This window comes from Cnephaeus nilssonii (genome assembly GCF_951640355.1).
Source record: "Cnephaeus nilssonii genome assembly, chromosome: 2".
NCBI lineage: Eukaryota > Metazoa > Chordata > Mammalia > Chiroptera > Vespertilionidae > Cnephaeus > Cnephaeus nilssonii.
The window spans coordinates 3462342-3474886 of NC_137073.1; the positions used below are offsets into that span (position 1 = coordinate 3462342).

At 56.6% G+C, this 12545-nt stretch overlaps 1 protein-coding gene and 1 pseudogene across 2 annotated transcripts in view; both read right to left on the reverse strand.

Annotated features, from left to right (window-relative positions):
• Positions 1-5778, reverse strand: part of GPR139 (G protein-coupled receptor 139) — a gene marked incomplete at both ends in the record, with an annotated part of 47041 nt that extends 41263 nt beyond the window's left edge. The window contains one exon of the mRNA XM_079788990.1: positions 5658-5778. Coding sequence (XP_079645116.1) covers positions 5658-5778 — 121 coding nt within the window. The remainder of the gene's footprint in view (positions 1-5657) is intronic.
• Positions 5779-11175: 5397 nt separating this feature from the next.
• On the reverse strand, positions 11176-11669 carry LOC307113807 (jun dimerization protein 2-like; annotated as a pseudogene). Its single transcript has one exon. The product of its transcript is annotated as a jun dimerization protein 2-like (transcript).
• Positions 11670-12545: the final 876 nt, after the last annotated feature.

A 12545-nucleotide genomic window follows, 5' to 3' on the forward strand; every position in this document is an offset into this window, starting at 1 on the left:
AGCCTGGCTCCCCTGGGCCTGGACAGACGCACCGAGAACGGTTTGTCCCAGGCTGCCCAGGGAGTTAGTGCCTGCGCCACGCCTGGAATCTAGGGCTGCTCATGCAGTGCTCCTTCTTACCTGTTATAACAGTAACCTGAAGGCCAAATGTGCACAGAGGGCCAGGCTAGTTGCACAGGAGTATGAGGTGCTCCGTGTAGGGACTGGTTCACAAATTGGAATGCATATGTGCTTTTGAAAGGGGCAGCCATTAAATAAATTAGGGTGCAAATATACAATGGAATGCTATGCAACATCATAAAAAAATGAGAAAGCTTAATAGATACTGGTATGGATGATCCTATATAATCCTATATAATAAAAGCCTAATATGCTAATTGTCCAGTTGACCAGTCAACAGTTCAACCAATCAAAGCAAAATATGCTAATGATATGCTAAGACTGCTCAACTGCTCCCTATGATGTGCAATGACCACCAGGGGGCAGACAGTCAACCTGTCAACCAATCGCTATGACATGCACTGACCACCAGGGGGAAGACGCTCTGCCCGGTAGGTAGGTGAGCTTGCTGCTGGGGTTCAGCTGGGACTGAGCAAGATGGGCCGAACATACCCTGGAGCCCTCCCACACCCTGGAGCCCTGGAGCCCTCCCTCGGTCCCTTCCTGGCTGGTCAACCTCCTGCGTCTCTCCTGGGCCCTGATCGTGCACTGGTGGAGTCCTTCAGCCTGATCTGCACCCTCTCGCAATCCAGGACCCCTCGGGGGATGTCAGAGACCCGATTTTGGCCTGATCCCACAGGCCAGGCCGAGGGACCCCACTGGTGCATGAATTTGTGCACCAGGCCTCTAGTTAATATATAAGTGAAATAGCAATATGTAGGACTGTGTGTAGAATATACTCATTTTGCAGAGAGTAAAAAAATGGGAGAGTTAAAATTATAATGTGTGCTTATTTATAGTTTTAGTTTTTAAAAAATAATATGAATGTCATTACCTATTTAGTGAACACACACACACAGTCACACACACAGACACAGACACACACAGCTGCATCAGAAAGCAGCCTTTTCCTCAGCTCCAGCCAATTGTATCATCTGCGAATAGAGAAGGTCTATCTCTGTCCCTAGTTCGATGAGGTTTTATTATAAATGGAGGTTGAATGTTGTCAAATACTTTTTCTGCATCTATTGAGATGATCATGTGGATTCCCTCTTCCAGTTGTTAATATGGGGACTCACACTGAATGACTTTCCAATGCTGAGCCAGCCTGGCATGCCTGGGATGAGGCCCACTTCGTCGTGATGATCACCCACCTTGCACAATCCTGGACTGAACTTGCTGACACCCTGCTGAGGAATTTTCTGTCTATGCTCATGAGGAATATTGGTCTGTAGTTTTCTGTAATATTTTTTTCTGGATTTGATATTAGGGTAAGCTGGTGTCATAAAACAAGCTATCAATTTTCCCTGAAATATACTTTTTTAATTCTCACCCAGGATATGTGTGTTTTTTTAATGAGTTTAGAGAGAGATGAAGGGAGAGAGAAAGAGAGAGGGAGAAACATCGATGAGAGAAACATTGATCGGCTGCCTCCCATTTGTACCCACACCGGGTATCAAACCTGCAACCTTTTGGTGTTCAGGACAATACTCCGACGAACTGAGCACTGGGCCAGGGCCTGGGAAGTCATTTTTAAATGATAAAAACGGCGTAGGGAGTGCGTGCTGTGTGCCAGACAGGTGTGACATGCTTAGCCCACTGGGCCCTCCCGGAGCCCTATAAAGTGTCTAGATACTTATCTGCACTTTGCGGGTGAGGACACTGAGGCACCAGGGAAAGCCACTGTCTAAGGCAGTGATGGCGAACCTATGACACGCGTGTCAGCACTGACACGCGTAGCCATTTCTGATGACACGCGGCAGCTGAGGCGGCCGCACGCCGAGGATGAAACATTTGCTGCTCCTGAGGATGAAACGTTTGTGAAATAATGTTTTTTCCTCAAAGTGACACACTACCCGAGTTATGCTCAGTTTTTTGGCGAAGTTTGACGCACCAAGCTCACAAGGTTGCCCATCACTGCTCTAAGGTCACACACTTACAAGCCGCAGAGCCAGGACTCACACTCAGGTCCAACTCCGGCCTAAACTCTTACCCGCTTACCTCATTTTCTCTGAAGATGTTTCTGGGAGGAAGAGAGCACACCTGGAGGGCTCGGTCCGGCGCTCCGGGCACGTCTTCCACCTCTGGTTGACGACAATGGCTGACTACCCTGTGCCGAAGACTGATGGCTCCCGGGCTACGGGCCGTCACCTCCTCCATCTCACAGCCTCAGGCCGGCGCTGCGCCCTCATCACCGGGCAGTTTGGAAACACTCGCACCTGCTTGGTGGCCACTTCCTCCGCCCCTTGCCTCCCTTCACATCCGTGTGCCCTTCGAGGTAAAGACTACCTCTGCGTCGGTTTAATGTGGTTCTGCTCCTTTCCTGCCTGTGGGCTCACTGCCCCCTCCCAGACACTCAGGCTCGCCTCAACCGCCCCCCCCCCCCGCTCCTTTTTTGCCTGTGGGCTCACTGCCCCCTCCCAGACACTCAGGCTCCCCACCCCCCCACTGCCTCCTGCTGTGCACTTCTCATCCCAGGCCCAGCTAGCGTCCCAGCTCCTGGTGGCTCTGCCTGTGTATTTCGCAGTCAGGACGTCTGGCTGACCTAACAAGGAGGAGGAAAGGGATGGAGTTTAAGGAGCAGCGAAGCCAGCAATCTTCACGCTGAGCACGCAGCCTTAAGGGCTGAGTTAGTGCAGAGAAGTTCCTGGCAGGGAAGGCGCTGGGTGCCCCGGCTTCCACAGGTGACCTCATTAACACCAACTACCTGTGTGGGTGCAGGTACGGCTGTTCCTGATTTTCCAGGAGGAGGAAATCGGGGTACAGAGTAGTTGGGAATTCTCAGGTGGCAGAGCTCAGTCCATACTTCAACATCAGAGCCCCCTGCACCCACACCAGCCTGTTAAATGCACCTGCCCGGGCAGTTCCTGGAGCAGGGGACTGGGCCACATGACCCTTCTCAAGCTCCTCCTCTTCATTGAGAGAAGGAAGGTGGCAGGAACAGTGGGCCCTTCCTCCTAGTCACTGCCTCCCCAGCCACACTGCCATCCCCCCCCCCACCCCCGGTCCGTTCCCATCCACACCTCTGGCCACCATGATGAGAACTCAGTTGGGCTGAGTCCTCTGCCAGGAAAAGGGATTCAATTAAAATCTGTTTTCAACAATATTCCCAACCCCACGTGGCCGTTACCTCACACCCAGCAGAGCGGGGTGGGGGTCAGGGGGGAAGGAAGAGTTTGCTAAGGGCTGGTGCCGGGGGACGGGGAGGGGGCGGGGCTGCAGCGAGCGCAGCACTGGGAGTAGGTGCTGAGCCCGGGCTCCTCTCCGGGCCTCCCAGGCCCTTCTCTGCTCTCTGCGGGCCGCCCGCTGCCTCCTCCTCACCCAGCAGCCTCCTGTCACCAGCATGGCATCAGCAACGAGGGAGCCGGCTGAGCCAGTGCCCAGCTCCTGCCACCTCCCTGGCCCACGGCTCCGTCTCACCACAGCTCCAGGCTGGCTGCCCCACAAAGCCTGCTCACACATGTGGAGACAGAGGCACCGGCCACGGAAGGCCACACGTCAACACCAGTCCTGCTTCCTCCTACACCGCGTCTCCCTCACCAGCAGCCTGGTCTCCCCTCGAACCACCTCGCACACAGTTCACAAACAACCATCTTCAGCCATGACCTTTACGCGAGCGGCCTGTCAATCATCTCTAAAACGCCGGCCCCGCGCCCACCGCTGCCTCTAGAACCATAAGCGTACACTTGTGAACCCAGGAGTTGCCCAGGGCTCCCTGAGTCCCTTTGGCACACAGTAGGTGATCCTAACACTTAGTTGGGTGTTTAAACACATAACTGTCCTTCACTCTCTAATCTCAGTCCAAGGCCCTCCTTCCTTCCCCCACTCTTAAAGTCTCCGCGCCCTGGCCCAGCCTTGTGGAGTCCATGCCTGGCATCAGTAGGTGCCATACTGTGGGTGGGAAAGGCCCAGGTGACATGGGGTTTAGGCTGTGAGGTGTGGGGTGTTTGAAAGTCTGAGCTTCCCCTTGCTCTGTTCTCCCCACCCGCATGCCCCTGCTCCGGGCCAGCTCCTCCCTGTCCCTGTGTCTGTCCCTGACTGGCTTTTCAGAAGAACAGCCAGAGAGAGTGGCCACTCAGTCAGCAGGGAGGGCTGGGGAGAGGGACCGCCACATCTCCAGGTCAGCGGCCTCCTGAGAAACCCACTCCCCAAAGGGAGCTCGGGAGGGCCGGGAGGGCCGAGCAGACCAGGCTGGGCAGCTGGCCGACATCCACCCCTCCAGGCTGCTACAGGGCAGGAGCAGTGCCCGCGGCTGCAGGGCTGGCGGCTCCAAGGCCAAGCGCGTTCCCAGGGTCGCGCCATCAGTTGGTAATAAAAGCCTCATCGCTGGCTGGGCAGGGGGCGCGGTGGGGAGGCAGCCTTGGTAAAGTCATGGCTCCTGGCGCCTGCATAATTTGGCAGGGGGTATTTAAACTACCCAGGTGAAGGTTTGGAATGGAAACCTCAGACAGGCTCTCAGAAACACAGCTTCCAAGCCTGGGTCTCAAGCTGGAGGCCTGAGGGTGATGCTAGGATCCCTGGGGGGGGGGGAGGGGGGTGCTAGGATCCCAGGGGGGGGGTGGTGCTACGATCCGGGGGGGGGGGGGGCTGGTGCTAGGATCCCTGGGGGGGAGGTGGTGCTAGGATCCCAGGGGTGTGCTAGGATCCCGGGTGGGGGGGGGGGGGGAAGGTGGTGCTAGGATCCCTGGAGGGGGGGGGAGGGGGGGTGGTTCTAGGATCCCAGTCTGCACAGGGATGTTCCTCGCCCATCTCCTGCAAGCGCTCACTGGGAGCCTTTTGCACGCAGCCATCTGGAGGTGGGGCCATCTCTCAGAGCCCAGGAACCCCCACCCCGACCCTCAGAGGCACCCTCCCAGCTCAGCCCTCTGAGGAATTCAGCAAAGCTCCCAGCGCACTTTGGAGAGGATGTGGGTGTCTGCCTACAGAGCTGCCTGGTGGACCAGGGGGCACAGCCAGCGGGGAGGCTGGTCCTCGAGGAGACGGCGACCCCAAGTGGCACCTTGGCAGCGCCCGGTCTCTACACCCAGATCCCAGAACCCCCTCCCTCTCGAGCTGGCCGGGGACGGTCCTGAGGGGGTGCGCCGTCCTTCCTCAGTCCCAGCGCCTCCCTTTCCCAGCGGAGGTTTGCCAGCATCAGGAGGCAGGGGGAGGCCCACGGGCATCTGTCCAGATGTGCAGTCAGGCACCCGCCGCCCTCCCTGACCCCTCGCGGACCAAGTCCCGTCAGACGCGCACACACTCACCAGCACCCTCCAACCCACAACCACGCTGCCACCGCGCACACGGGTGGAACGCACACACGCCCCCCCCCCCAAAAAAAAAACAAAAAACAACACACAAACACAACAAAAACGTCCGCAGTTGCCTTTAGGCTGAAACTTTCTCAGAGGGGGCCACGGACGGCGCGGAGGAGGTGGACAGCCTGGGTCCCGGGCAGGGCGAGCGCTCTTAGGGCTCCGCCCCCTCACCTGGTACCCCCTCACCTGGTACCCCCTCACCTGGTAAGCCGAGGCCCAGCAGGAGGCTGTAGTAGACCACGGGCACGAGGCCCAGGCTGCAGGCCGAGCCTGGGGACCAGGACGAGCTGTTGGCGGCGAGGGGGGCGTGCGTGTGCTCCATGGGCGCCCGGCGGTCCCCGGCCGCGGGGCTGCGGGAGTGGTGCCTCCTCCACGCGGGACCTGGCCTCCCTTGGCCGTGCCGCCTCCGCTCTCTCCGTGGTCCCTGCTCCCTCCGCACCTGCTCCCTCCGCCCGCTGGGAGCCCGCAGCCTCAGGGGCTCCAGCTTGTGTGCCCCGGCTCCCGCCTCTAGCTGGAGCCCAGGGCGGGGCTGGGGACGGGGCGCGCTCCCCAGAGCCAATCAGCACCCGCCTGGACGGGTAGGGGTGTGGGGGGAGGAGGTGGGGGATGCTCAGAGGAGGGGCTCCCTGCAGCCTTCCTGGGCTCCAGGGTCAGGAGAGGAGAGGAGTCCCATCGGAACCCCCGAGGGAGATGAGAGGGGAGCGTGCGCCCGCCTCCCGCGCTGAGGGAGGGGCGGTGGGGTGCATCCTCTGCTCCTGCGGGTGTCCTCAGTCTGCCTCCTCCTCCAGCCCTGTTCCCCCAGCCAGTCTCACCGCGGACTTTCCCCCAGGCGCCAGGAGGGAGGAGGCAGGAGCAAGGATGCTCTGGTGGTCAGCTCCCTGCCAGAGGCTGAGCCCCAGGGAATGTGTCTGTGTTGGTGTCTGCATGTGTGTCTCTGTGCGCATGTGTGTGTGTGTGTGTGTGTGTGTGTGTGTGTGTGTGTGTCTGGATGTGTGTCTGTGCGCCTGTGACTGGTTCTGGAGCAGGAGCCTCTGAGAGGGTGTGGGCTGGCTCAGGGAAGCCTGTCAGGACCAAGGCTAGTGCAGCCTCTCAGATGCACACACCCACTCACACACACCCACTCACACACACCCCCACTCACACACACCCACTCACATACACACACACTCACATACACACCCACTCACACACACACACTCACACACACACCCACTCACACACACACACTCACACACACACACTCACACACACACACTCACACACACACACACACTCACACACACACACTCACACACACCCACTCACACACACACTCACATACACACCCACTCACACACACCCACTCACACACACACCCACTCACACACACCCACTCACACACACACACTCACATACACACACTCACACACACACACACACTCACACACACCCACTCACACACACCCACTCACACACACACTCACACTCACACACACACTCACACACACCCACTCACACACACCCACTCACACACACACTCACACACACACACACTCACACACACACACTCACACACACACACCCTCACACACACACACCCTCACACACACACACCCACTCACACACACCCCCTCACACACACACCCACTCACACACACCCACTCACACACACACCCACTCACACACACACCCACACACACTCGCACACTCACACAGACACACACTCACACACTCACACACACAGCCACTCAGACACATACACACCCACTCACACACACACACACACACACAGACACACACACACACTCACAGACACACACACACACTCACAGGGGCATGCAGAGGGCCCCTCATTCCACTCAGACACATGAAAACCAGGGCATCCCCACCAAGGTGCACACGGGCCACATTCACACACATCCCAGCATACACACCCACAGGCGCCATGGGGTGTGGTCTAGTGTAGTGTGTGGAGGCCTGGAAGGTCAGGAGAGGGAAACAGTGGGTCTGGTTCCCTGGAGAGTTGGGGTGCACAGTCAAGTCCTTCTCAGGCAGGCAGAGGGAGAGCCCCCCAGGCAGCTTTCCGGGGCCACAGCAGAACTGAGGCGTGAGGAGCTGCCTGGGGCTCAGGACAGGACCAGAGTCAAAGCTTCGCCGTGAGGGCAGCGGGGGCTGTGGTGGCTCAGAGGAGCCACAGACGCCTCACAGCCCCTAGGACGGCCATGTCTGGGCAGAGGGAACTGGCTGCCCTTTTCCCACCTCCTCCCGGCTCCCAAGGTGGAGGGGACCCCCACCCCTCAGATCAGGAGAGGAAAGCAGTGGGAGCTGCTGTGCCCGCTGCGCCCCTGTAGAACAGGGAGGCTGTGGGCCCAAAGGGACAGATTGTTACTGAGTCCGTGGGCCCAGAGAGTGCAGGGCTGGCATCTCAACCTAGTTAGGTACTGAAATTTGGTTGTGAATTCTGTTGTTTAAATGTAAATAACCCCAAACAAAAACAAAACCCACCGTGATGATAATAAAGCAGTGCCACTTGTAGAGGCTCAATAAATAATTGTTCAAAACCCTATACACTGGATTGGTCTGCAGTCAGCTAGTCAGAGACGAACACCGGGGCTGAGGAGGGGGACTTGACAAAGCTCCCCTGTCCATCAGACACCCCCCTGTAACCATGGCAGTGCCGCAGGCTGTAGCCCTGTGGGTCCCTGTGGGTCCCCTGTCCATCAGACACCCCCTGTAACCATGGCAGTGCCGCAGGCTGTAGCCCTGTGGGTCCCCTGTCCATCAGACACCCCCCTGTAACCATGGCAGTGCCGCAGGCTGTAGCCCTGTGGGTCCCCTGTCCATCAGACACCCTGTAACCATGGCAGTGCCGCAGGCTGTAGCCCTGGTTGCTCCCTCTGCCTGGAATGCTCTTTGTCTAGAAGGCCGCATTCACCTGCTGCTTCACCCCTTTCTTCAGGTCTTACCTATTGTCCCCTTCTCATGGAGGCTAGCCCTAAAAATCCCATTGAATTGAACTCCCACTCCCCAGTGCTCAGTTCCTCTGCCTCTCCCCGCTTACTGCTCCTCCCAGGGCCCCACGCTGGCCCACCATTTACTATTTATCAACGTAGTTTCTTATCTTCCCCTCTAGGGGGCAGGCCCTTTGGCATGTTTTGCTTGAGGTGACATCACTGGCTTTTACAGAGATCCTGCATGTTGCAGACTTTCAGGAAACACTGAAGAAGGAAAGGCCCCTGTAACGCTCACGGGCTGGGGCATGCAGGGCACGGGAGGGTGCGTTTCTCTCTGCTTGTTTCAGCCACAGGTCACAGCGTGGATGCCAATAGGTTTGGGGTGGGGCAGGATCTCAGACTCAGCATGCACAACCCGATGTGACCAGCCACTCTATGATGATTTGTGTGGCTTCTGGGCTGCAGCTAGACTCCTTATAAAACTAGAAACGTGGGCAGGCAGAGTTCCTGGGCTGCAGGAACTCCTAATGAGTCTTATTGTGTCTGAGCCTCCCTTTCCCCATGTACAGACTGGGGATGAAGGACGCTGAGCCAGGAGAGGGGCAGGGGCACGTGCAGGCTGCAGTGTGGAGGATGGGGACCGGCCTGCAGCCTCTGTTTGGCAGCCAGTTCCCCGGGAAATGGAGGGGCTCTCCATTGGATGGAGAACCATAAAGCCTAGGACAGACCTTTGGTCCTAGGGAAAGGGCAGATGAATCAATATCAAGGGTGGGTTTTGCCACCTGACTGGCGCTTTGGGACAATGGGTACTTGCACAGACAACGGTGGGTGGCTAAGCTCCCCCACCCATTCATTCTTTCAAAAGACTTTTCTTTCAGGAACACAGGTGGGTAAGAAGAGCTCACCTTTCCTAGGGTTTATTAGGAGAAGCTGTGTCTTAACTCATCTTACCTCATGCTTACACTGGAAGGAAAGGACAGTTACTAGTCCTATTTTACAGGTAAGGAAAGCAAGTCACATAGAAGCTGGACAATCCTCCGAAGGCCGCCCAGCTGGAATTAGGTCCATGGCAGTAGGGCTTCAGAGCCTGCACTCTCACCACTAGGGGACCTCCGTCCAGTGGAAGGACAAACCAACCCAAAACTGTCACAAGATACACTGTGGGTCCATGTGACACAAGTGCAAGCATGTCCTTCCTTGGCACTGTGTCCCCACTGCCCAGAGCAGTGGCAGGACACTGTCAAGAAATAAATCTTAAATAAATAAACACATAAATATAATAGGAATATACAAAGACTGTTAGGGGAGGGGATTGCAAACTCAAATGTCTATAAGCTGAGGCAGCAATTAGCATGCCCATGGCAGCACTAATGTACATCCTTTTCTTTTATAAACAAACTAGAGGCCTGGTGCATGAAAACTTTCATGCACTTGGGGGGCGGTGAGGGGTTGGGGAGGAGGCATCCCTTAGCCCAGCCTGCACCCTCTCACAATCTGGGACCCCTCGGGTAGGATGCCTAGGCCTGGCCTGAGATCAGAGCCTATCCTTCCCCTGGCTGCTGGCAGCTGGCCCCACCCCCACCCCCACCGCTGCCTCTGCTTGCCATCTCCAGTGCCGCCTCCTTCATGCCCCCCCACCATTGGTCACTTCCCTCTGCAGGTGACAGGCATGGGGTGCAATCACTTGGCTGGCCTGGGCCTCCCTCTGTGGGGTGATTGATGGCAGGGTCCCCAGATCAATTACCCCACAGAGGGAGGCCCTGCCCACCTGCTGCAGTGCTACTGGCCAAGTAGCCTGGGCCTCCCTCTTTTTTTTTTTTTTTTTTTTTTTAAGTAAGAGTAATGTTTACTGAGCGATACAGAACTGAGTACTATGAAGGGTTTACCAGGATGGAAATGCACCACACCCCTGCCCCTGCCACCCCCAACACCCAGAGACTACAGTACTTAGAAGGTACACACAACGGCCATAACTGCTGAATCTCTGTTCGTAACAACAAACCATAGCATATTTATACTGTATCACATCGAGTGATTATAGAAATCCATTTATGTAGTGCTTGTATAAAATATTTTTTTGTAAAATATATTTTAAAAAAGAAAGAAAGTATAAAAAAACACGTGCAGTTGAAAGCCCTGCCAGGACAGCCAGTCTGTAACGTTCAGTGAGTATGTGCTTTGGAAGGGCGCCCGTGCCTCGTGCCCACAGCACCTCCAGCAGGGCCGGCGAGGGTGTGCCCCGGCTGCCACGCCAGGCAGGACTGAGCTGGACCACAGTGGGTGGGTACAGCTGGGCCTGGCACTGTGCCCTTCTCCAGCCTTGCATCAGGATAAGGGTCAGGGTCAGGGCTGGAGGCAGGCAGATTCACTCCAAGTTCCATCCTCAGCCTAATTTTGGTTGCAACTCATGGCTTTTCCTGGCTACTCATAGGTCCTTTGGGTGGGTGCCCTGGCGGAGAGGCCAGAGAAATGCCCACAGCTGCCTGGTTGGACGTCTCTCCGGTCCAGAGCCTCTGTCCTGCCTCCTGTAAGCCTGGTCCCAGACATAAGAGGCCCCCCTCAGGACTACTTTGGTCTCAGTGCTTGGTCCTGGGTTTCATCAGCCTTGGTTTCTTCCCCTGGTGTGGCTGATCTGAGTTTCACAAAAAAGTCTGGCTGATGCTGGCTGTGCTGAGCCTCATTGAAGAGTTTTTCATGCAGCAAGGGAGAGCCCTCTGGGACCCTCCTCCTCCTCCCTCTCCTTATCTCCTCCTCCTCCTCCTCCTCTTCCTCCTCCCAGCCCATGGTCACTTCTTCTCCAGCGGCTCCAGCAGTGGGTTGCCTTCTGAGTCAGGGCTCTTAACGCTGTCGGTCCTGACTACGCAGGTGAGGTGATGCCGATTGAGCATCAGGATGAGCTGCTTCCAGTCCTGCTTCAGCTCCTCCATCTGGGTTTTCAGCTCCGCATTCATGAGCTCCAGCCACTCAGATTCCCACTGCAAACACTCCTCCTGCTCCTTCTTCTTGTTCTGGCTGCCACCACTTTGTTCTTTTCCGGCACCTTTTCCTCTTCCTCGTCTAGCTCACTTTTCACAGGTTGAGGCCTCTTGCCCAGTTTCACCTCCAGGAAGTGCAAAGGGGCGATCTTGGCCCCAATGTTGTGGATGTCAGCGTATTTCAGCTCCTCTGCAGTCCGGGCGGAGCTGGGGAGTCCTGTTAGGGGGCCAAGCCCTGGCAGAGAGCCCGCAGTCATGGAAGGGTCCGGGATCTGCCCTGGCATCATAGCAGGAGGCGTGGCAATCCAGCCATGCAGAAGCGATGGGCAGAGGTGGCCACCCTGGGGTCTGGGCCAGGCTGCAGGAGCCTTGCCTGCTCAGGAGCCACCGTGGCACCAGCCCCGCCCTGCAGTGTCCACCACCGCCAGTGCCTCCCGTTGCAGCTGCCAAGCATCCCTTCTACAGTCTGTGGTGGGTGGCCTGAGTCTCCCTCTTGGAGGCAATTTTGATCATGGGGCTCTGCCTGCCTGCCTTATCACCCCTAACCACTCACCTGTCTGCTTGATTGCCCCTAACTGCTCACCTGCCTGCCTCATCGCCCTTAACCACTCACGTGTCTGCCTGATCTCCCCTAATGGCCCACCTGCCTGCCTGATTGCCCCTAAACACTTGCCTGCCTGCTTCAGTACCCCTAACCACTTGCTGAGGGGCGGGGCCAGCCTGGACAAGGGGCCGTGGTGGTTCTGGTCTCTGGTGGTTCCACCATTTCGGTCGCTGGGCTTTTATTATATAGGATATGTTCTCTCCCATTTACAATTGCATAGAAACCACACATAGGAATACATTTAACCAAGGAGATAAAGGACCTGTATTCAGGAAATTATAACACACTGAAGAGAGAAATTGAAGAAGATATAATAAATGGAAGCATATACTATGCCATAGATTGGAAGAATTAACATGATTAAAATGTCCATACTGAGGACAAAATGGCGGTGGAGTAGACAGATGTGTCCCAAGCCTTGTACCAGAGCGGATAGAATGAGCAGCTGAATCGTATAACATCCACCCCGAATTGGCGAAAAAGACACAGCTGGTGAAACAATTCGCAGCCAGGAAGGGCAGAGGACCCCTGGAGAAAGATAAAATCAAGGATCTGGGCAGGAGAGAACTGCGAGGCC